Below are 20215 nucleotides of genomic sequence, written 5' to 3'. Positions count from 1 at the left end.
AGAAGCTATTAAAGATATTCTTCATTATTCCTAAATGTGTGGTTATTTTCATTCATGCTACTTTTTTTTTTTTTTTAAATATATATATACATATAAATTTATGGATCACAGTTCGTGATGCTTTTAAAGACATGTCAGTCCCTGCAGAATTGGAATTACAGAAGAGAAACAGGGAAAACAATAGAAGAGTAATTATGCAATAAAAGTGGCGGCAGTTCTGCATGAAATCACATCAGAAACCTGGAATAAATGTGCTCGAAAGTGCCTTGGGTAAAACGGCTCGATGCAGTTTATTGCCCGCTGATTTCGCAGTGCTGCATCTTGCCAGGACAGAGCAATCTCAGCCCTCGTGCCGAGCTCCAGGCCCATCCATCCCCCACGTCATGTCAGCGCGAACTCGCACGAACAGAGCACTGTGTTCACTGTTCCAGGTCCACTGACAGCAGTTGATGGAAGCAGAGGTCACCCGCATTTTTCACCGGTCCACTTCATAAACAAGCATGACCTGGACCCAGTTTTAGTGCAGCTGCATGACCTGCTGGGCCCGCTCCTTCCATCACATTGCACAATTCCCCACATATATACCCCAGCCCTCCTGCGCTCCGTTGCAAAGGACACTTGCTGCCCTTCACAGCTCAACACACAACGTACAGAAAATGGCACGCGCCGCTCTGAAGCTGACTGTTGCTCTGCTCATCACCACGGTGCTCTGCGGCTCCCTTGGTAAGTTTTGCCAATTACAAAAATAGGACTTTTTTTTTTTTTTTTTTTTTTTTTTTTTTTTTTAAAATAACCATGAACTCAAACTTCTGCACCAAGTATTCAAACTATTCAGAACACCATTTAAACACCTGGTGAAAACCACTCTAGGAAGCAACTGAAAAGCATCCTGATGCCTCGTTTAAAATTTGCAGAGAAAGAGTGCTGTGTCCCTGCTGGCAGAAATGATGTTCCCTTGATTCCCACTGCAGACTTCTGGTGATGACAGGGAGATTTAGGTACCCGGCCTCCAAGAAAATACTAATCACAGCAGCTTATGTAAGGTCTCTTGAGATTTTTTTTGCTTGGACACTTACAGTTGGGTTCATCTGACTAAATTCGGTCTCTGGTGTGTTTGAGTGCTCACCCCGGCCCTTCTCTGAATCGAAGGATTGGGCTAGTCTGTGGCAGCACAGGCACCTACACGAGATTAGATCGTCTGTCCTCCTACTTCCAGGGACTAGTTCAGGTGTGGAGACTTAACCTTAAGCAAAATGAACCCACCAGTACTCTGTTATTTACTGATGGGTAACTACTACCATTACCTAACATCACCTCTAGGCTTGGCTTCCTGAGCTCACAAAGGTGCCTAATCAGAAGCAACGTTGATGACAAAATGCCAGAAAACAGAAAATAAATATGGAGAAAGCAGTAAACTCGGAAGATGAAAATGTGTATGAAAACAGAGGCAACGTAATTCAACACGTTGAGGGGGCAGTGGTAAACTCACAGCCTGATTAATTCCTCTGAGGTTATTAACCAAGAATATCGTTATGTGCAATTAGAGTAAGAGAAACAGCAGGGTGATCAGGAATATGCTGTACACTGATAAGACAGTCTAAGTTATCAGCTGAAGGACCAAGTGATTTCATAAAAGCAGGTAAAGAATATGGATTTTAATCATTGTGACTCTCACATTAAATCTTATAAATTCAGAACAGGGATGATAATTAAAGGAGAAAAAAACCCCCAGAATTTTACTAGAAGGGATGGAACGTTGAAACCTGATTATTTTTTTCAAATCAAGGCTCAGTGAATAAATCAAGACCATTCATACGAGAATATGGAAAGGAGATCAGATTGCATGAGTATCCCTGGGAAACCTATCAAGGTCTTGGAAGAACAGCAGGTTAAGCATAAATTCAGAATCAGCCTTTGTGGGCAGTTGTGTAGGCAGCAACATCAGATGGCGACAAGATTTGGACTTGAAGAAAAGAGATTAAGAATGCAGAAACATTTTCAGTTTACTTTCATCTAGAATGCTGACAATTCAGAGGGGCGAGGAGGGGGCTGAGGACCAGGCAGGCAGCAGCTCACCCATAATGGTGGGATTCCACCACGGGGCCCGTGCAACAGCGCAGCTCCTGCAGTGGCAGCCCATTTCTTTCAAAGCTTTAAAAAAACACCCCGCAGAGCTGAGAACACGCCCAGCAAAACCCCAGTGTGAGTTGTGTGTCGTTACTGGGATGGAGGGGGTTGAGGGGTAGAAGAAGCCGAACCTGAGCGAGCGAAAGGTTTGTTCACTGCGCTCCACTTGGTCTTTCACGCTCCAGGAGCCAGCTCTGCTCACAAGGTTGTCCCCAGGTTTCTCCAGACACTTCTCGAAGGCCCTGCGGAACAGCTCTACACCGGCCCAATTTCTCAGTACGAAGTCGATGATTTGACTAGAGCTGCTTTGACTGCATTAAAGGACTGTATCAACGAGCTTTCCCCCAAGCACGTAAAGGCCCTCATTGATCTGCTGGTAATTCACTCTTTTTATCATTGTTGTAAATGTCTATAACTGTGTAGCCTTGTACCAGATTCTGGACAAAAAGCACCCAAATACTTTAACTTAAGCATCCCTCAGCCTCAGGTTTGGCTGCATACCAGCACAAAGCTTCCGAGTGCTTTGAGAGATTGTTAAACAAAAGCTGGTCTCTACAGCAAATACAATGATTTTTTTCTTACTGGCTAGAACTGATGGAGATGCCAACTCCCCCCGTGGAAGAGGCACCTGCTTCATGCAGGCGTGTTCTTAGGAATGGAGCCAAGATGAAGGAAAATTTCTAGGTAACAGCAAGAGGGACTCGGGCGTGCAACACGCTCGCTCTGTGCCGGTGTTCGCTCGGGACGGGCCCTGGCCCGGGGAGCACCAGCACCCTCGGTCCTCGCCCCGGGCCTGCCAGAGCTCATCGCTTCAGGATTTGGCTCCAGTACCCTGGGTGAGCCTGGCTTTTCTCTGCAGCTTTGTGTCCTGGCATACTACGTTCACTGCTCTTTCTGTTTCAGAAGCTTGTTCGGACAGAGGCTTAAACCAACAAAATATTTGACCCAGCTGCTGACAACATTTCTCCATGACTTCCAGCTTCGCATATCCAAAGCCTCCATGAAAACAACAAATACAAAAAATGGAGAGAACCAGGATGCTGCCAGCTTTTTTTTTCTAAACTGCATGCTGAGTACTACACCCTGTCACCTTCCAGTCTATTTTAGATCTTATTTCTTTAGAGATAACATTTAAGTTCTAAATAAAATTCAGATGATGTTTTAAAATTATTTCTGTTATCTGTTTTTTATAAATAAAAGTCCTTCTTCCTCCTTACTACCCTTAGGACAAGATGCTGCTTGTTTGGAGAAAGTCTAAACAAAATCAACACTATTACATACATCTACTGACTCACTCACAACACACATCCCACACACACGGGTCAGCAATTTAAGTCTGAATTACCTGAGGGAATCATGTCCTCAACCAAAAGCAGCTTTTTCCAATCATTGACCATTTTTCTAAGTAAATGCAGTAGTTTTGATAGCAATGGATCCAAAACTCACCTTGGACCACAATCCACCCTCACCAGGGCGGCAGCAGCAAGCAAGGTGACAGAGCTCATGGGTGGAGACAAAACGGGCGAAATGAGCAAACCAGATTCAGCTGGGGGAAATTAGTGTAATGAACTGCCGCTGATTTGGGTAGTGAGGAAATAAAAGCACCACCTGCTGCCCCCCCTGTGTGAGAGGGTGGGCTGTGCCCTGCAGCCACGGAGGTCACGGGTGGGGCAGATGCCCACCTGCAGCTCGTGCAGGACCCCATGCCCGAGGCTCTGTGGGAAGCCCGCGCCGCTGCGGTTCAAGTGCTGGGGGGGACCCTTAGCACCCCAACTCTTGACAGCTTGGGGACTTGATTCCGTGTACAACTTGCTGCTGCGCCAGCTGTGCCCACCCCTGGGGACACCCGAATCCCAGCCCGGCGGTGGGGAATCCCTTTTTCCAGGGCTGGTGCTCAGAGGGATGCTTCTCCAGCTCAGCCCTTCCCCAGATGCACACCCAGGGCATTACCCGTGCCCCGGGCCCTGCTCCTGTTCCTCCCCCCCTCAACCCTGGGCACCCCAGGACCCCCGTGGGGGCCCTGGCAGCGATGGGCAGGGGCTGCACTGGCCCAGCAGCCAGCAGAGGTGTGCAGGGAGGCAGCCCCCCCCCCCCCCCCTTCAAACTTGTGCAAGGCCCTGGGTGCTGAGAGGTGGCTGGGAGGGCCCTGGCTGCTCCTGTGGGGCTGGACAAGGCACGAGGTGCCCCCAAGTCGCTCGTACGAGCAGCCAGATGCTCCCTGGGTGCTCGTGCAAGGCACTGGGTGCACACAGGGTGCTTGTGCAAGGGTTTGGCGGGGGACAAGGGTACTTGTGCAAAGGGTTGGGTATGCCCCCCTCCCCACGGGGATGCAGGTGGCCAAGGGGCTTCTTGGTGACCACCCTCCATCCCTACACATCCCCCCTACACTCCCTCCCAAGGACCCAGGTGTCTGTCCCTGGTGTGTCCCGTCCCCACCCCAGGCACAGGCAGGGGATGCCACACACAGCTCATACATATTTTATTTATTGTCCCAAGGGTGACAAAGGGGCTGTGCCCAGGGTGTTCCCAAGCACGAGGGGATGTCACCAAGGTGGGGGGAACGACATGATGTGTCACTGGGGCCGTAGGGACAACGTGGGGTCTCAGCACGTGTTAAGGTTGGCACTGGGGTGGGGGGAAACAATGTGGGGTGTTACCAGGGCTGTGGGGGTTGATGACATGGGGTGACCCAGCGTGGAGACAGGGGAGGTCCCTGAATGTTGATGTGTGTGGGGACATGGGACGTCCTTGTGTGTTGCTGTGGGGGGGAGGAGGATGCATGGAGTGTCCCCATGTATGTGTGGGGACTCACGGGGTACACGTCGGGCCCCAGATGTTTAACAGGACCTCAGACACGTCCCGCGTCCCCCTGCTCTGTGACACCAGGTCCTGTCCATCAACCCCTGCCCCCCGCCGTGTCCCCACGTCCTACCCGCGCTCGCAGATGAGCTCCACGACGCTGTGCTCCATGGGGACGGGGTCGAGGCAGCGGTGGGCGGCGCTGGCGGCCACCTCGTCCAGCAGCCCCTGCACCACCCGCTCGTCGGCGGCGAAGCGCCAGAGGTAGAGCTGCAGGTAGTGGCCGTCCACCTGCACCTGCTGCAGCCCGAAGCGCCCCAGGGTCCGCAGCCGCACGCATTCCAGCAGCGTCTTTAGGCTGATCTTGATGATCCCCGTCAGCACCGACACCTGGGGACAGCAGGGACACGTGGCACAGGGATGCCCCCAGGGCAGGAAGGCCCCGAGCCACATCTGCACGGGGTTGTGGGGACACTGGGGACACCCCTCTCCAGGCCATCAGCTCCTAGGATACTCTCACCCTGGCCACCAGTCCCCAGGGATCTCCTGAGTCCTGACACACGGGATGTGGGGGCACTGGGGACACGTGGCACGGGGGAACGGGGGCCCCTTCGGCCTGGATTCTTCAAGTGCAGGGAGGCCCCAAGTCTCATCAGCATGGGCATGTGGGTGACACGAGGGACACCCTTGTCCCAGCTGCCACTCCCAAGCCTGGACACGGGGGACACGTGGCACAGGGGGGATGGGGACACCCTGGGCCTGGCTGTTGGGAACACAGGGAGGCCCCAAGTCAAGTCAGCACAGGGACACGGGGACACCCTCGCCCTGGTCATCAGCCACAGGGACCCCCTGCGTCCCGACACCTAGGACTGGGGCGCATCAGGGGACAGTGGCAACACCCCTGTCATCAGCTCCTTGGGGACCCCCTAGGACCCAGCACCTGCGTCATGGGGACACCAGGGACACGTGGCAGCCAGGAAGGTGGGCAGTTTAGGGACCTTGGGGACACAGGGGTGTCGCCGTGGCCTCACCTTGTTGAACTCAACGGGGCTGAAGATGTCAATGCGTTCGGAGAAAAGCTTCTGGATGTTGCTGAGCAGGTGGGTATCCATGGGGGCACTGAGGATGGGAACAGCAGGACAGTCAGGGACAGGCAAGTGTTTGAGAAAGCCAAGGGATGTGGGGACAGGGACACAGGGACTGCCAGGGGACATGGGGATGGGGACACCGAGATGGTCAGAGGATGCAGGGGCGGTTTGGGGACACAAAGACAGGGGAACATGAAGATGGGCAGTGGATGTGGGGACAGTCAGGGAACGTGGGGATGGTCAAGGACACGGAGAGACGAGACAGTTTGGGGACATGAAGAGGGTCACGGGGAAGATGTCATAGTTTCTGCAGGGGTGACAGGGAGTGCGGGGTGACCAGGGAAGGCCCAGGGGTGGCCGAGAGGTGGCCTGGGTGACAGGGCTGACCTGGGGGTGTAGCTGGGGGCGTAGCGCCCGGGGGCCCGCGAGCTGCTGTACACGGAGAAGGCGCGCCGGCTCGAGTCGCTGCTCTGTGCCCGCCGCACCCCCTCCTCGAAGAGCTGCCCCACCTGCGGCACCACACCCTCTCAGTGCTGCCACCCCAGAGTCCACCCAAAATACCCTCTGGAACCCTCCTCAAAACCACCCAGGATACCTCAAATCCTCTGTGACCCTCCCAAACCCTTCTGCAACCCCCCAAAGATCCTCAGGGACCACATGGGGACCTCGGGCATCCCCTCTTGACCCTTCAAGGACTTCAACCCCCACCCCAGGACCCTCTGGTACTCCCAAGTCTGCCAAGGACCCTCTGGGACCCCCCCAAGGGACTTCAGGGACCCCTGAAGAGGCCCTCTGGGGACTTCCTAAAGTCCTCAAGGACCTTACGGGGACCTCAGGGCCTCTCCAGGGACCCTCTGGGATCCCCCAGGGGACTTCAGGCCCCCCACCCCACCCCCCAGCCCCTCTGGGCTCCAGGTGTTGCCCCAACCTGGACGTCGATGGCGGTGATGTCCTCGACCACGCGCTTCATGACGGCCCGAACGTTGCGGGGCTCGACGGTGCCCAGCCAGTCTCGTGTCTCGACGCTCTTCCGAAGCATCTGCGCCACCGCGGCGCCCTGGACCTGCACGTAGTGGTCGAGCAGCCGCTGCGCCGCCCCCCGCGCCTCCGCGCACAGCGCCGGTCCCGGTGTCACCGCCGGGCCCGTGTCCTGGGGGTGCAAGGGAAGAGACGTGTGGGGACGTGTAGGAACACCCCCCACCCCTCCGCGTACAGCGCTGCCACCACCGGCCCCTGTGGGCTGGGGGATACAAGGGACATGGGGACATGTGTGTGTGGGGGGGGGATGGCCCCTGTGCCCCCAACATCTGATGTCCTGGGGAGACGGGAACATCAGGAGACACACGGGATGCTCTCTGGGCCACCCCACCTGTGGCAGCATCGCTGCCATCCTCACACCCATGGGGCATCTGGGGGGACCTAGGGACATGCAAAAGCTCCTCGAGGACACGTCGAGGTTCCCCTGGGGACATGTGGGAGACACTGGCACAGGTTAAGGACCAGGGTCATATCCTGGATGGACACGGGGCCACAGCGGGGCCACTCATGGACATTTTGGCGTCCCTCAGAGACAGTTGGAGGCACACAAAGACAGAAGGAAGATCCCCATACCTTCACACACACCACCACACCTGGGTGGCCACGGGGCCACAGAGGAACTTGGGGCCATTTGAGGTCCCACGGGGCCATCTGGAACCCCCTTGGGGCCATTTTTGGGACAAACAGACCATTTTGGGTTCACTCCGGGGTGTTTTGGGGGACACAGAGAGAAGGAAGGTACCCACGCCTCCACGCACACCATGGAACCCACCACTGTGTCCCGAGTGGATGCTGGGTGCAGAGCCATGTTGTGACACCTTGGGGAGGGACATTCAAGGTCTCCTTAGGGCCATTTTGGGGACAACTGGGGCAGTTTTGGGGGCTCACTTGGGGGGGAAACTGCTCATCGGTGAGAGTGAGGATGTAGCTGACAGTGGTGGCCTCATAGTCAAGGCAGAGCCGTGCAAGGAGCAGCAGGAGGGCCGGGGGTGCTGCGGGGGCCCCCCGCTCCGCTGGGCCATCGGCGAAGCCCCGGGCAGTGCGGCAGAGCCAGCGCACAAAGGCCACCACCAGCCCTTCGCGCACCGCCTCCACGCAGAACTCCCCCTGTGACCAAAAACAAGGGGGGGCTACACTCCAAAAATACCACCCTGGGGCCCCCCAAACCCCGAAATGACCCCGTACAAGCTCCCAAGTGCCCCAGTGGGCCCCAAACCACCCTGTGCAACCCGTGACTCCCACAAGCGGCCTTGTGTGAACCCCAACCTGCCCTGTGCAACCCGCAAACAACCCTGTGCCAACCCAGATTGTCCCAGTGACCCATCAAACGCTCCCTGTGACCCCCCGAACTGCCCCACGCCACCCCAAGCGACTCCCCAAACTGCCCCGCACCACCCCCAGAGACCCCCCAAACTGCCCCACGTCACTCCCAGCGACTCCCACTGCCACACCCCATCCCCAGTGACACCCCAAACTGCCCCATGCCACCCCCGTGACTCCCCAAACTGCCCCACGCCACCCCCAGCGACACCCCAAACTGCCCCATGCCACCCCCACAACTCCCATTGCCCCAAGCCACCCCCAGCGACTCCCACTGCCCCATGCCACTGCAGGTGACCCCCAAACTGCCCCACGCCACCCCCTGTGACTCCCCAAACTGCCCCATGCCATCCCCAGCGACTCCCACTGCCCCACGCCATCCCCAGTGACACCCCAAACTTCCCCACTGACCCATCAAACGCCTCCTGTGACTCCCCAAACTGCCCCACGCCACCCCCAGCGATACCTGACTGCACCATGCCACCGCAGGTGACCCCCCAAATTGCCCCATGCCACCCCCCGTGACTCCCCAAACTGCCCCATGCCATCCCCAGCGACTCCCACTGCCCCACGCCACCCCCAGCGACACCCCAAACTGCCCCACGCCACCCCCAGCGACACCCCAAACTGCCCCAACACCACCCCCACAACTCCCATTGCCCCACGCCACCCCCAGCGACACCCAACTGCCCCATGCCACCGCAGGTGACCCCCCCCCCCCCCAAACTGCCCCACGCCACCCCAAACTGCCCCACGCCACCCCCCACGACTCCCCACACCGCCCCACAGCCCACCTTGAAGTAGGGCAGGCTGGCGAAGGCGACGTCCTTGGCGGTGAAGAGCTGCACGTAGGCCAGGACGGCCTTGAGCTGCCCGAGGATGGAGGCGGCGAGCGTGGCCAGGAGGTCGGGCAGGCCGGGACCCTCCTTGCCGGGGGGCCGGGGGGCGGCCAGCGCCTGGCGCACGTCGCCCAGGCACCCCAGGAAGAAGGTCTGGAGCGCCCGCAGGTAGCGGTCCACCCGCTCGCGCGCAGCCCGGGCCACCAGCGCCGCGCCCGCCTCGGCCCCGGCCGCGGGCAGCAGCTCGAGGAGGGCGCGGAGGCGGCGGTGGAAGCGGTCGAGCGCCCGCACCAGCAGCGAGGTGTCACCCAGGCCCCGCTCCAGCGCCAGCCGCCGCTCCAACAGCTCGAAGTAGCGGGCGGTGAGGGCGGCGGCGAAGGCTTCCAGGCGGCCGCCCCCCGCCCCCGGGCGCCCCTCGAAGAGGCTGCGGTACGAGGCGGCGAGCAGGCACAGGTTGCCCACGAAGGCCGAGCTGCCGCGGTCGACGAAGTCGAGGATGTCGGAGGCGGGGGGCGGCGTGGCGGCGGTGCCGGAGGGGGCGGCCGGGGGCAGCTCGGCCTCCAGCGCTGCCAGCTCGGCCTCGAGGCGGGCGCTGGCGTGGCTCAGGAATTCCTCACACAGCTCCTCAGGCGGCTCTTCCAGCTGCAACAGCATCTCCACGCACTCGGTGAGCTCCTTGGGGTCCAAGGTGTCGTCCCTGGGGGGTGGGAGAGACGAGGGGGTTACCTGGGGATGCTGGGAGGTTCGGGGGTGAACAGTGGCACGGCAAGAAAACATGGAGCGAGCAATAAGAGTTGTCAGTAGGCTTCAGAGTAAGCAGTATTTCAAAAAACAAAAGGGAAAAAACCTATACCTAATAGCATCATCATATTCCAAAGTTAACAGTGGATTTAGTAATATAAAACAAACTAAAGATCATCAGTAGGTTCCAGAGTTTACAATAACAGTGAAAATCATGATAATTCCTCAGAGGTTCCAGAGTTTACAATAGTGAAAACCATGAAAACTCCTCAGAGGTTCCAGAATTTACAAAAATAGTGACAATCACTAAAATTCCTCAGAGGTTCCAGAATTTACAGTAATAGTGACAATCACTAAAATTCCTCCGTAGGTTCCAGAATTACACCTTTACCATAAACACATGAGAAAAGCCCCGTACAACATAACTTTTTAAAAACTCTCAGTAGTGGTCACAATGACTCCCCTTACTCCATGAGTGATCCACACAAGGGATGGTTCCTGGGGTTGCTATCAGTACGCTCCAGGGTAAATGACCCCATCCCTACGATGCTTCTTGGGTGCTGTTATCATTAGGCTCCAGACTTAACACCCCTGACCCCTTGAAAAGTTGTCTCCTGCAGCCGTTAATCAGTAGGCTTCAGAGTAAACGTACCACAACCACCATCACCCCTCCAAGAAGGCTGTTTAGTGGAACGGCCATCATTACTCTCCAGAGTGAACCCCCCCCTCCAAGGGCTGTTTCCCAGAGCATCAGTAGGCTCCAGAGGGAACGCACCGGAGGCGTGCGCGGAGGCGCTGGGCCAGGTCGGCCATGATGGCGTGGCTCTCGTCCTCGATGGCGCGGAAGGAGGGCAGGTGACGGTAGTGGCGGAGCACGGCGCGGGCGCGGGCGTGGCAGCGCAGGGCCCGTGCAGGCTCCGCACCCGGGGCCGCCCAGCGCCGCAGCCGCCCCGGCACCTCCACCAGCGACTGCAGCTTCCGCAGCAGCGCCTGCACCCCTGGGGGGCAGGGGGTCAGGGGCACAGCAGGGCAGGGGGGGAGTGGGGGGCAAGGAGGGCGGTGGGGCCAGGAGCTGGATCCGCCCCGCTGCGGTCTACCCACACCCCAGATCTGCCCCCCTGGGGTCCGCCCACACCCCAGATCTGCCCTCCTGGGGTCTGCCCACTCTTCAGAATTGCCCCTCAACCCTCAGATCTGCCCCGCTGGGGTCCCCCCACCCCCTAGATCTGCCCCTCAACCCCCACCCTCCGATCTCTGCCCCCAGCCCCCAAGATCTGCCCTTATGGGGTCTCCCCAGTCCCCCAGATCTGCCCCCCCTGGGGTCTGCCCACCCTCCAGATCTGCCCCTCAACCCACACCCTCCGTTATCTACCCCCAGCCCCCCAGATCTGCCCCTCTGGGGTCTCTTCACTCCCCCAGATCTGCCCCTCAAGCCCCACCCTCTCTAATCTGCCCCCAGTCCCCCAGATATGCCCCACTGGGGTCTCCCCACCCCACTGGATCTGCCTCTCATCCCTCCCCTCCATTATGTGCCCTCCACCCCCCCATTTCTGCCCCATAATCCCCCAGATCTGTCCCCCAGGGTCCCCCTAACCCCCTTCAATCTACCCCCGCCTACAAGATCTGACCTCCAGTGTCCCCCCAACCCCACGATCTGCCCCCCAAACCCCCCGATCTAACCCCTCAGGGCACCCCCCAACCTCCAGACCTGCCCCGGACTCCCCGTACCGGCGAGCTGGGCGCCGCGGCGGTGCCGGTCCTGCAGCGCGGCGCTGACGCGGGCGCTGGAGGTGCTGATGGCGGCCATGTTGGCAGCCAAATCATCCATCTCTGCCTCCATGCGCCGGAAATCGACCTTCATCTTTCGGATGGTGTCTGGGGAGAAGGAGCCGGACGGCCCGGGTCCCTCGGCTGCCCCCCACTCCCAGGTCCCCCCAGTCCCCCTCCCACCGGGCGCTCACCGGTGGCCGAAATGAACTTGTTGTAGTTCTCGTAGAGCAGCGTCTGCATGTCGCTGTCGAGGGCACGGATCTCCCGCCCCAGCGCAGCCTCACGGGCCAACAACTGCCCCAGGGGACACTCACTGCGCACCTGGAGGGGGACAACAGTGGTACAAATGCCCCCCCGCTCCCCGCCCCCGCCGTCCCACTGTGGGGCCTCCCCACAGTCCCCGAATTTACCCCCTGGAGCCTCCAACTGCCCCCCCACCCCACCCCGGGGTCCTAACTGTCCTCCATAACCCTTCAGGAACCCTCAGCCACCCCCTGAACCCCAAAGTGCCCTCCCAGGATCGCCAGCTGCCCCCCTCAGAGCCCTTACTGCCCCCCAGCCCCCTAAATCCACCCCCCCGGTCCCTCCTAGGACGTAGAAATGTCCCCCAAAAGCCTCCTTCTGCCTTCCGGGGCTCTCCTGGGATCCTCAGCTGCCCCCCAGGAGTGCTAACTGCCCGCTCTGGAGAGCTAATTGCCCCCAGTCCCCTCCCAATTGCTCCAGAGGGCCCCAATACTGTCCCCACAGAGAAACATACAGTACCCTAAAGAGCCCCTATGGAAGAAGATCTATAGGGTCCCCCTGGAGTCCCTTTCCAGGGTCCCCTGAGGGTCATGGGGGGGGGGGGGGGAGGGGGGTCTGAGGGGCCACCTATAGATCCCTATAGGGCCCCTGAGGCCGGCCCACGGGCCGCCCAGCTGGATCCCTTCAGGGCCCGTTCAAGGGGTCCCACAAGGGACCTGCGGGCCCCCGTAGGGTCCCCAGAGCGCCCTGTACGGGGGGTCCCCGGAGGGGTGGAGGGGGGAGAGGTCACTGCGGTGTCAAAGGTCACCTTGGTCAGGAAAACTTCCGGGTCGAAGTGGGGCCCGTTGATGTCGGCGGGGTCCGGGGCCGCCTCGGCCGCCTCGGCCGCGGGCGGCCCGTAGTAGCGCTGGAGCGGACCATGGGGCCGCCGCCACCCGCTGCCGCCGCCGCCGCCGCCGGGCTCGGGGCTGCCGCCGGCCCCGCTCACCGCCGCCTCCACCTCCGCCATCGCCGCCCCGTCCGCCACTTCCGGCCCTTCCCCGCTGTGTCACTTCCGCCGGGGCGGCCCCGTCGCCACGGCAACCGGCGCGGCCCGTGATGGCGGCCGGGGGCACCGCGGACGAGACGGCGTTCCTGTCAGGGGCTTCCTAAAAACACGGCTGGGGTGCGACCTGCCCGCCCCTGCACCCTTTCTCTCCGGCCTCCCCGGTCCTCCCCAGCGAGGTCCTGTTTGTGGGGTCTCCCTCCCTGTTCCGGCTGCCCCAAGACCTGCAATCCCATCTTCAGGCAATTAACCGCGTTCTAATGATCCCAGTGAACCGCTGGGAGCGCGTGGATTCAGAGGGCGATCACGGTCGGTATCTCACCGTGTCCCGTCATTACCGAAGAACCCGTTTCATGGTCGCTGCAGCGATCCCGGCTGCAGGCCATGCGCTTTGGCTCGCGTTAATGGTGGCACCAGCAGTCAGGAACAGTGCAAGTCCCTCTGCGTGCAACGATCCGGGGATGCACCTTTAGACAGCGCTGCAAAACTGCCCTGAGCAAGCGAGTTCCAGCTCTTGGTTTGCTACCACTTCAATAAAAACACCCCCAAATATTTTGTACATTCACCTTGAGCTGGGGGTGTGTGTGTGTGAGGGAGATCTGCTCTAATTTTTATGCCTCAGAAAAAACATTGTAATATTAGGACTCTGGGAGAGCACTGAAGCCAAAATAAACAAATTACTCCAATAACTAGATGTTTAGAAAATGCTGAAGGAAGAGAGCAAGTCCCGATGCTCTTGCTGTTCTATGTTTGATCTTGCACCCTGGTGTGCCGCTACTGTGTTACTGCCGTTGTGAATAACTCTTATTATGAATTCTTCCTTCTCTGATTTTGCACTTCCTCAGCATATTCACTGCAGCGCAGGATTCTTTTGCAACATGCCTACAGGTTACATGTTCTAACTCGATTTTTCCAAGAACTTTCTAATGTTGTGGCTCTGAGTGTCAGGGGGTCAAGCATGGTTACGTGGTGCTATAGGCGGTTCCTGAAATTAGACTGTACACAGGTCATCCCTCCCGATGGAATTCATTGCCAGGCAGTGCCTACGCTGCCTCCTTTGTGCATTGAAGCCTTGGCCCCGTGTGCTGAGGCCCGAAGGCACCAAGACTGGCACCCGCCAGGAGAAGCGGGGAGCGGGAGGAGGAGGAGGGTCCTGCAAATGCTGCCTCCAAGTGCGTGGCTGTGCTGGGGTGGGAATCAGAGCGAGGCACAACTCCCCTGACATTCAAGAACCTTTAACTTCAATTCTTCAGTTTAAAATTCCTGAGGTTAATTAAATAGGTATTTTAAAAAATCCTTTTCTTGAGTTCTAGAGGAATTCAAAGGATCAGAGGCAAAGCATTAAAAATAGGAAGAGGTTTCCTTTGCAAAGAAAGGCCAAAGGCAAGTCAAACATGGACTAACAGTTGGACTATTTAGTACCAAGACCAACACAGAAAGATACTAAAGACAGTTCTCCCCTGCAGCTCAACTTCCGAAGTGTCGCTTGTTCAGAGAGAATACTGGAGACACCAGTTATTTTCTGAAATGGCTCCGTCAGATCTTGCAGAGCAATGAAGACCAGCTCCTTCCGAGCTAGGGCAGCTCTGCTCATAGCTCCGTATTTCAGCTCACTGAAGATGGGCTGTTTCTTGGGGTAACGCTGAAACTGGGCCCCACAGAAGCAGGTTCTCTACCATTCAAGTAGAACAACTGAGTGACTTCATCTTGGCAGTTAGCCTTGCTAACATGTAAGCACAAAGGAAAAAATACTTGAGCAAAAAATTCTAAAAACAGAGCTTTATTTACAACAGTAAAAGCAAACCCAAACCACCACCATTATGAAGACCAGGCTGTTCCAGTGGCCTTTCATCAGAAGTGATCTGCTTCAGAAAATCAAAACAAAGTCCATTAATTCACCCATCATTCTTCCAAATAGAGTTTGGAGCTGCAACATCTTACCAGAGAAGCAGCAAGAAGAACCAGAGAAAGTTATTGCTGCCTCCTTTCTACTTGCCTTCCCTGCATATTTTTTCACAAATATGGAAAAAAAAGACACCTAATCCAGTTAGGGTAGTATTTTGTGAGTAGTTTGGTATAGCTGGAACAAAGGACAACAGAGTCCATTTACAGATCTGGACCTGGGTTAGTCCAAGGACAAAGGAATTCCTAACGGGTACAAGAGGGAGGCCAAAGGAAACATCCAGCCACTGCTGAATATCGGCTTGCTGTAGAGGAGAAAGACAGCAAAATCAGAGGAGGAATGCTTCAGTCCTGCAGAGGTGGTTGTTACCGGAAGGTAAGAGACACAAATAAGCAATGACTTCCAGCAAGGGAAAGCAGCATATATGAGCAGGTGGTACACAAAACAGACAAGATGAAACACTGTAGCTCTGCTCAGCTGCTTTGGAAAGTGAAAGGTTTATACAACAGGCAGTGGAGGTTTGTCTGAAGAGAGAAAAAGCATTTAATTTTAAATTCTTTTTTCTTTCTCCCAACAGACCCAGTATTTTTAAAGCTGCAAATCTCTTACTTCAATCACAGGCAGACTTAAATAATTCAGCTATGTTAGCATACAGCTGGAGTGAGTGATCAGCCCAAGGCAAGGCAAAGACGGTGAAGGGAAGACGGAGTTCCCAGCTACTGCGCTCCCAGAGCTTCATGTACCACCTTGGGAGAGGGAATCTGGCACGCATTGCATGCTCATCGGGAATGACTGCTTCGTAAACAAAACCAGTGGGGATGTGCCTTGCCAGACATCTCACACAAGCACTGCAGGCAGGGATCCCCAAAGCACGATGAAAGGTGATGCAAGAATTCCTTACGTTACCTTCTACGTGAATAAATAAATAAACAAATCAACCCTCTGATCAAATCCTTCCTTGGCCTACCACCACCACCCCAACAGTACCGTTCAGGAGTTTCACTTGATCTCAACCTCTGCTTTTATTTGCACAACATCTTCCCAAAGTGCTCTAATACCAGGGTACCATAATAACTGAAATTAACTGGACCTTTTCCTATCAGATTTTCCTCACACTGATTTAGTACTCTAGGGGAGTGTATTGCAAGTGTGTGGGAAGGTACCGGGAGATACTATACATGTGTAAATCAATGTGGCTTGTAGACTTTGGCCCTCCTTTCTTGCAGGGTTCACCCCCAGCTTTACACAGAAGGATGATAAAGACCAAACTGGCATTTAAATAGTCTTGCTCCTCTGCAGCATTTCACTGCAACAATTAGAGAGTATCTGGGTCCAGATCTACTGTTAATTTCATTTCAAAGCAGCACAGATTTCATTTCAACCCAGGGACACCAATGACGTTAACAGGTCTCCAAGTCAAGGGAAAACTGAGACCAGTTATAAGTTGAGTGGCCACACAAGAATGTACACCACACATTCATACTTCCAAATCTCATAAATTGGCATCCTAAACTCTACAGCTTCCAAAGCTCAGCTGGCTTATTAAACTTTTGAGTATCGACAAGTCTCTGGATTTGTCAGCCATATCTCCTCACAAGACATATCTCCTACCCATTATCAGAAAGGGAGGTAATGCAAAAATGGCCCTTAAAAATAGGCCGCAAGACATGGACGACAAGGCAAGAATTAAAGGCGTAAACATTTAACAACATCAAATTGTGTTACACATGAAAATCTGTTTAGGATCAAACATACTCATTTTATAAAGTGATGTCTGAGACCAGCCAGAACAATGACAAAAAGCTGGTGTAAAGAAAAGTTATTTGGAAGGTCAGTCAGGAACATCTCAAAGACTCCACCACAGGGCAGACTGAGATAGGCATTGAATAAGTCTGTTAATCGTGTTTTTTGTTCTGTATAACTTGCAGAACAAGCTCAAGTCCCTGCTCTGGACACAAGATAGTAGAGAATGAAGAAAACAACAATCAGTCCAGCTGAAACAGAACAGAGCAACTTGCGATTATCCCTCCCGGACCGCGTCATGGTGGAGAAACGCTTCACACTGCCAGTTAGTAGGCCAGTCACACTCATAAAATCTGAATCCTGAATGGGAAAGAAAATTAAGATGGAGGCATTATAAACAGATTATGATACCCCTGAATAATCTCCCACATCCTGGCTAAAGAACATTTGCAGAGGGACCTGCACAGTAGCTGCCCATCTCTCTGCGCCCATCGTGTCTCTTTCAGAAGGTCCTTCCCCACCTCCTGTGCTCAGGGTCCAGGAGACACACCATTCCCACTGTGCTCAAAACAGGGAAACAAATAAGACAGGGGAAGGTCTGTTCCAAACGTAAAACAAATCACCTCCCCTTTTTAAAAACAGGGACAAACTGCCTGCTGCTGGACTGTTCAATTGTACCCATGCAGCCTGTTCTCCCTGGAACAGCTTTTTAACAGCGACTCTACAAGTAAACGCTTCATCCAAAGGAAACGCCCCTGCTTGAGGTTAGTGCTGTTAATGTACACCGGGGCAGGCTCACAACCACAGAAAATGGTGCAGTTTCTTGCCATCAGTTCTATTTTTTCTTCAGCATGGGACGGCATGCACGCACAACTCCACCAGAGGGTGGCAAATGATTTTCAAATTAAAGCAGTTCAGGTATTTTTATTTTGACTCCTGATCTGTTTTCCTTATTCACAAACTACTTGGAACTTCTGCTCCTGAAATGCTTCAAAACGTTCTCTGTAACAGAAGCACAATTTCATGCTGATTGAGGGCTTTTCCTTTACGGTCTTTTGCCATTACACCTTTTTTCTGATTCACCATTCTCCTAATTTTCAGGCTGAGCAAATATCCATTTCAGACACACCAACACTGTCAGCATACACTGTTATTAAGCTTCCAAGTTGAGCTCACACCTTTGACTCAACTTGTTTCAACACTACAATTATCTTTTCTCTTGCTTCCACGCACCCACTCTTCAACATCCAGCACATGCAGAAAAAGCACTCCAAGCACCAGTGTTATGGTGCTAATCTCCTTCTTAAATCTCTGGGCTGGATTCCCTTCTTCTCACAATTCAGTAAACAAATTACCTTTCTCCTAAAAAGCCTCAGCAGGTAACCCCTCTGCTACAGGAATGTGCTATTTTGGCCCTTCCCCAGTGCACTGTGATTTTCCTTCAGCAACCAAATCTTAAGAGGCAGATTACTCTGGAAAACAATTTTGGTTTTATCAGCTGTTGTGTGTCTGAAAGATAACAGAACAGGGCACCGGACAACCTGAGCGGACCCAGAGCATCAGCTTTTCTCCTTCCAAAGACATCAGTGAACTACAGAGTCCTGACAGGTAGTCTGTGTGTCAGGTGTTACAGTGAGTAACCCTGACAGATTTATACAGCAATACCAAACATCACAAGAGCAGCTGAGGAACAGGCCCATCTCCCAGCATTAGCCACAGGAGGCAGCTCTTCAATCCCAGTAAGAAGGTAATCTCCATCTGTATCTCTGAAGTGTGCTGTCCTACATCAGTCTTTCCTGATGCTGGATACCAACTGTATCGCCCATTTGGACAAAGTGATGCTAGCAGCTGCTAAATATCTGGTGTTTATATATCAAGAAGTCCACTGGATACGGGCTTAGTTACATTTCCTGGTTTGCCAAACTGACCACAGGGATTTAACTTTGTCTGTTACTTTTGAACTGCTATTAAACTTTCACAGTTAAGGTAACTGCTGAGAGCCAGCACAAAAAATCATGCTTTTTACATTGCATTGGTTCCTTACCATGCCATCCAGGTAACGGTTTTGATCATCAGCATCTTTGTCAATATCCAGAGCCAGCTACAAAGGGTAAGGGAGGAAATGGGTATTAATGAACTTCAAATGCACAGAGAACCTATAACACATCTAGTGCCGGTAAAATTTGACATGCACATTAGAAAAGTAAGCCACTATTCTCTATCTCCTACATAGACAGATAGAGGCTTGCTCGGTAGAGGAACAACATTCTCATTTTGTTTTCAGATTGTTGAACTTTTTCAGCTCTGCATCACTGAAAATAAAGCCAGACTGCCTGAACCTGTCAAATATAGGGCAGGAACACTTCAACACTGGGACACAGCAGCTGGAGTTCAGATCCTTCCCTTCTACAAGGTGAGTCACTGACTTCTATTAAGCTCTAAATCAAAGTATCTGATGACAGGAGAAGCAAACTAGCTTTAAGAATACCACTTACATAGAGATATGTGCATTTTTCAAAACTAATTTACCTGCGTTTTTACTGTGACTTTTTTTCCTGAGGAGGTATGCTTAGCAATGTCCCTCTGTGCAGCTTTTATGTTTCTCTCTGTGCCTAAAAGTCCTTCCCTGAGTGCCATGAAAACCACATCATTCCCATAGGATGCTGCTGCTAAACCTCTGGCTGTCCCTGGCATTTTGCAAGTGATCGTTAATCATTATATCACCAACAACCCAGTCATTAATACACAGGGAGCCGTCTGCATTGACCACAGGCTTGCATCTCCTGCAGGACGCTGCGCGAACAACCTAGATAACCGAAGCTCTGTCCGTCTGTCCGTCCTTCGCTGCGGCACCTGACGCGAACCCGGCAACTCACCGACTTCAGCCGGGTGACCTTGCTGGCTAGGCTGTCTGCCATACGCTTATTTTCTACATCCAGCATATCCTCCATGGCACTCGGACTCTGACCTGGGGGGAAGAAAGAGGAAAATGGTTCATCTGCCCTGACTCAAGCACTGCTGTTATTTGCTCACCCAACGCGGCGGGTGAGGCAGAGCGAGCTTGTTGCCTGGCGGGTCTCTGGCTCGCCACGAAGGCTGTTACAGCTGCCTCCTCGCACCTATGGCTTCGTGGGCTTTGTGCCACGAAACGCTCCCAAACTCCTCGACAAAAACACACCAAACTTCCCCCAGAACGGGCCGGGTCAGGAGCCCCGACACGCGCCCCGAGCCGCCGCTACCACCCAGCAGCGCGAAGCGGCACAAGGGCTCCGTGCCCCGGAGGTGCCTCCAGCATTGCCCCAGCACGCGATTTTGGGGGGGGAAAAAACGAGCAAAGCCGGGGCGCTTCCTCCTCTCGGGCATCTCAGGGCTCTGCGGGCTTCGCCTACGCCCGGAGGCGCTGGGCAGGCGGCTCCCAAATGGCGGCGAGAGCGTCCCCTTCCCGCTCCACCGGCTCAGCCCACGCGGCAGCGGCCAGAACCCCCGGCCCAGCCGCCGGGCCCTCACCTCGGCCCCGCTCCGCCATGGCGCCCGCCGGCCCCGCCTCGCCGGGCGGAGC

The 20215-nt window shown here is 55.0% G+C and overlaps 3 protein-coding genes across 4 annotated transcripts; 1 reads left to right on the top strand and 2 right to left on the bottom strand.

The window, feature by feature from the left end:
- On the top strand, nucleotides 1-3315 carry SCGB1C1 (secretoglobin family 1C member 1). Its single transcript, XM_009974865.3, has 3 exons — nucleotides 1-723; nucleotides 2313-2503; nucleotides 3031-3315. The coding sequence occupies exons 1-3, from the start codon at nucleotides 531-533 to the stop codon at nucleotides 3052-3054; spliced, it is 408 nt and encodes a 135-aa protein (XP_009973167.3). The 5' UTR covers nucleotides 1-530; the 3' UTR covers nucleotides 3055-3315.
- Nucleotides 3316-4589: 1274 nt separating this feature from the next.
- On the bottom strand, nucleotides 4590-13566 carry VPS51 (VPS51 subunit of GARP complex). Its single transcript, XM_042785307.1, has 10 exons — nucleotides 12774-13566; nucleotides 11914-12043; nucleotides 11681-11827; nucleotides 10728-10950; nucleotides 9167-9908; nucleotides 7941-8159; nucleotides 6943-7164; nucleotides 6402-6523; nucleotides 5958-6045; nucleotides 4590-5316 (listed from the first exon to the last, which is right to left on the bottom strand). Exons 1-10 carry the CDS (start codon nucleotides 12972-12974, stop codon nucleotides 5056-5058), a joined length of 2355 nt encoding a protein of 784 aa, XP_042641241.1. The 5' UTR covers nucleotides 12975-13566; the 3' UTR covers nucleotides 4590-5055.
- A 1208-nt stretch (nucleotides 13567-14774) lies between these two features.
- BET1L (Bet1 golgi vesicular membrane trafficking protein like) lies at nucleotides 14775-20214 on the bottom strand. Of its 2 annotated transcripts, none has more exons than XM_042785320.1 (4): nucleotides 20164-20214; nucleotides 19533-19624; nucleotides 18701-18757; nucleotides 14775-17016 (listed from the first exon to the last, which is right to left on the bottom strand). In XM_042785320.1, exons 1-4 carry the CDS (start codon nucleotides 20180-20182, stop codon nucleotides 16849-16851), a joined length of 336 nt encoding a protein of 111 aa, XP_042641254.1. In that variant the 5' UTR covers nucleotides 20183-20214; the 3' UTR covers nucleotides 14775-16848. The 2 variants fall into 2 exon arrangements, with proteins under 2 accessions (XP_042641254.1, XP_032849036.2); XM_032993145.2 differs by lacking the exon at nucleotides 20164-20214 and adding an exon at nucleotides 19776-20150.
- Nucleotide 20215: the final 1 nt, after the last annotated feature.

This window comes from Tyto alba, unplaced genomic scaffold, assembly GCF_018691265.1.
Source record: "Tyto alba isolate M040663 unplaced genomic scaffold, T.alba_DEE_v4.0 Super-Scaffold_8, whole genome shotgun sequence".
Classification (NCBI taxonomy): Eukaryota; Metazoa; Chordata; class Aves; order Strigiformes; family Tytonidae; genus Tyto; species Tyto alba.
This window is presented reverse-complemented; position numbering and strand designations above follow the sequence as displayed.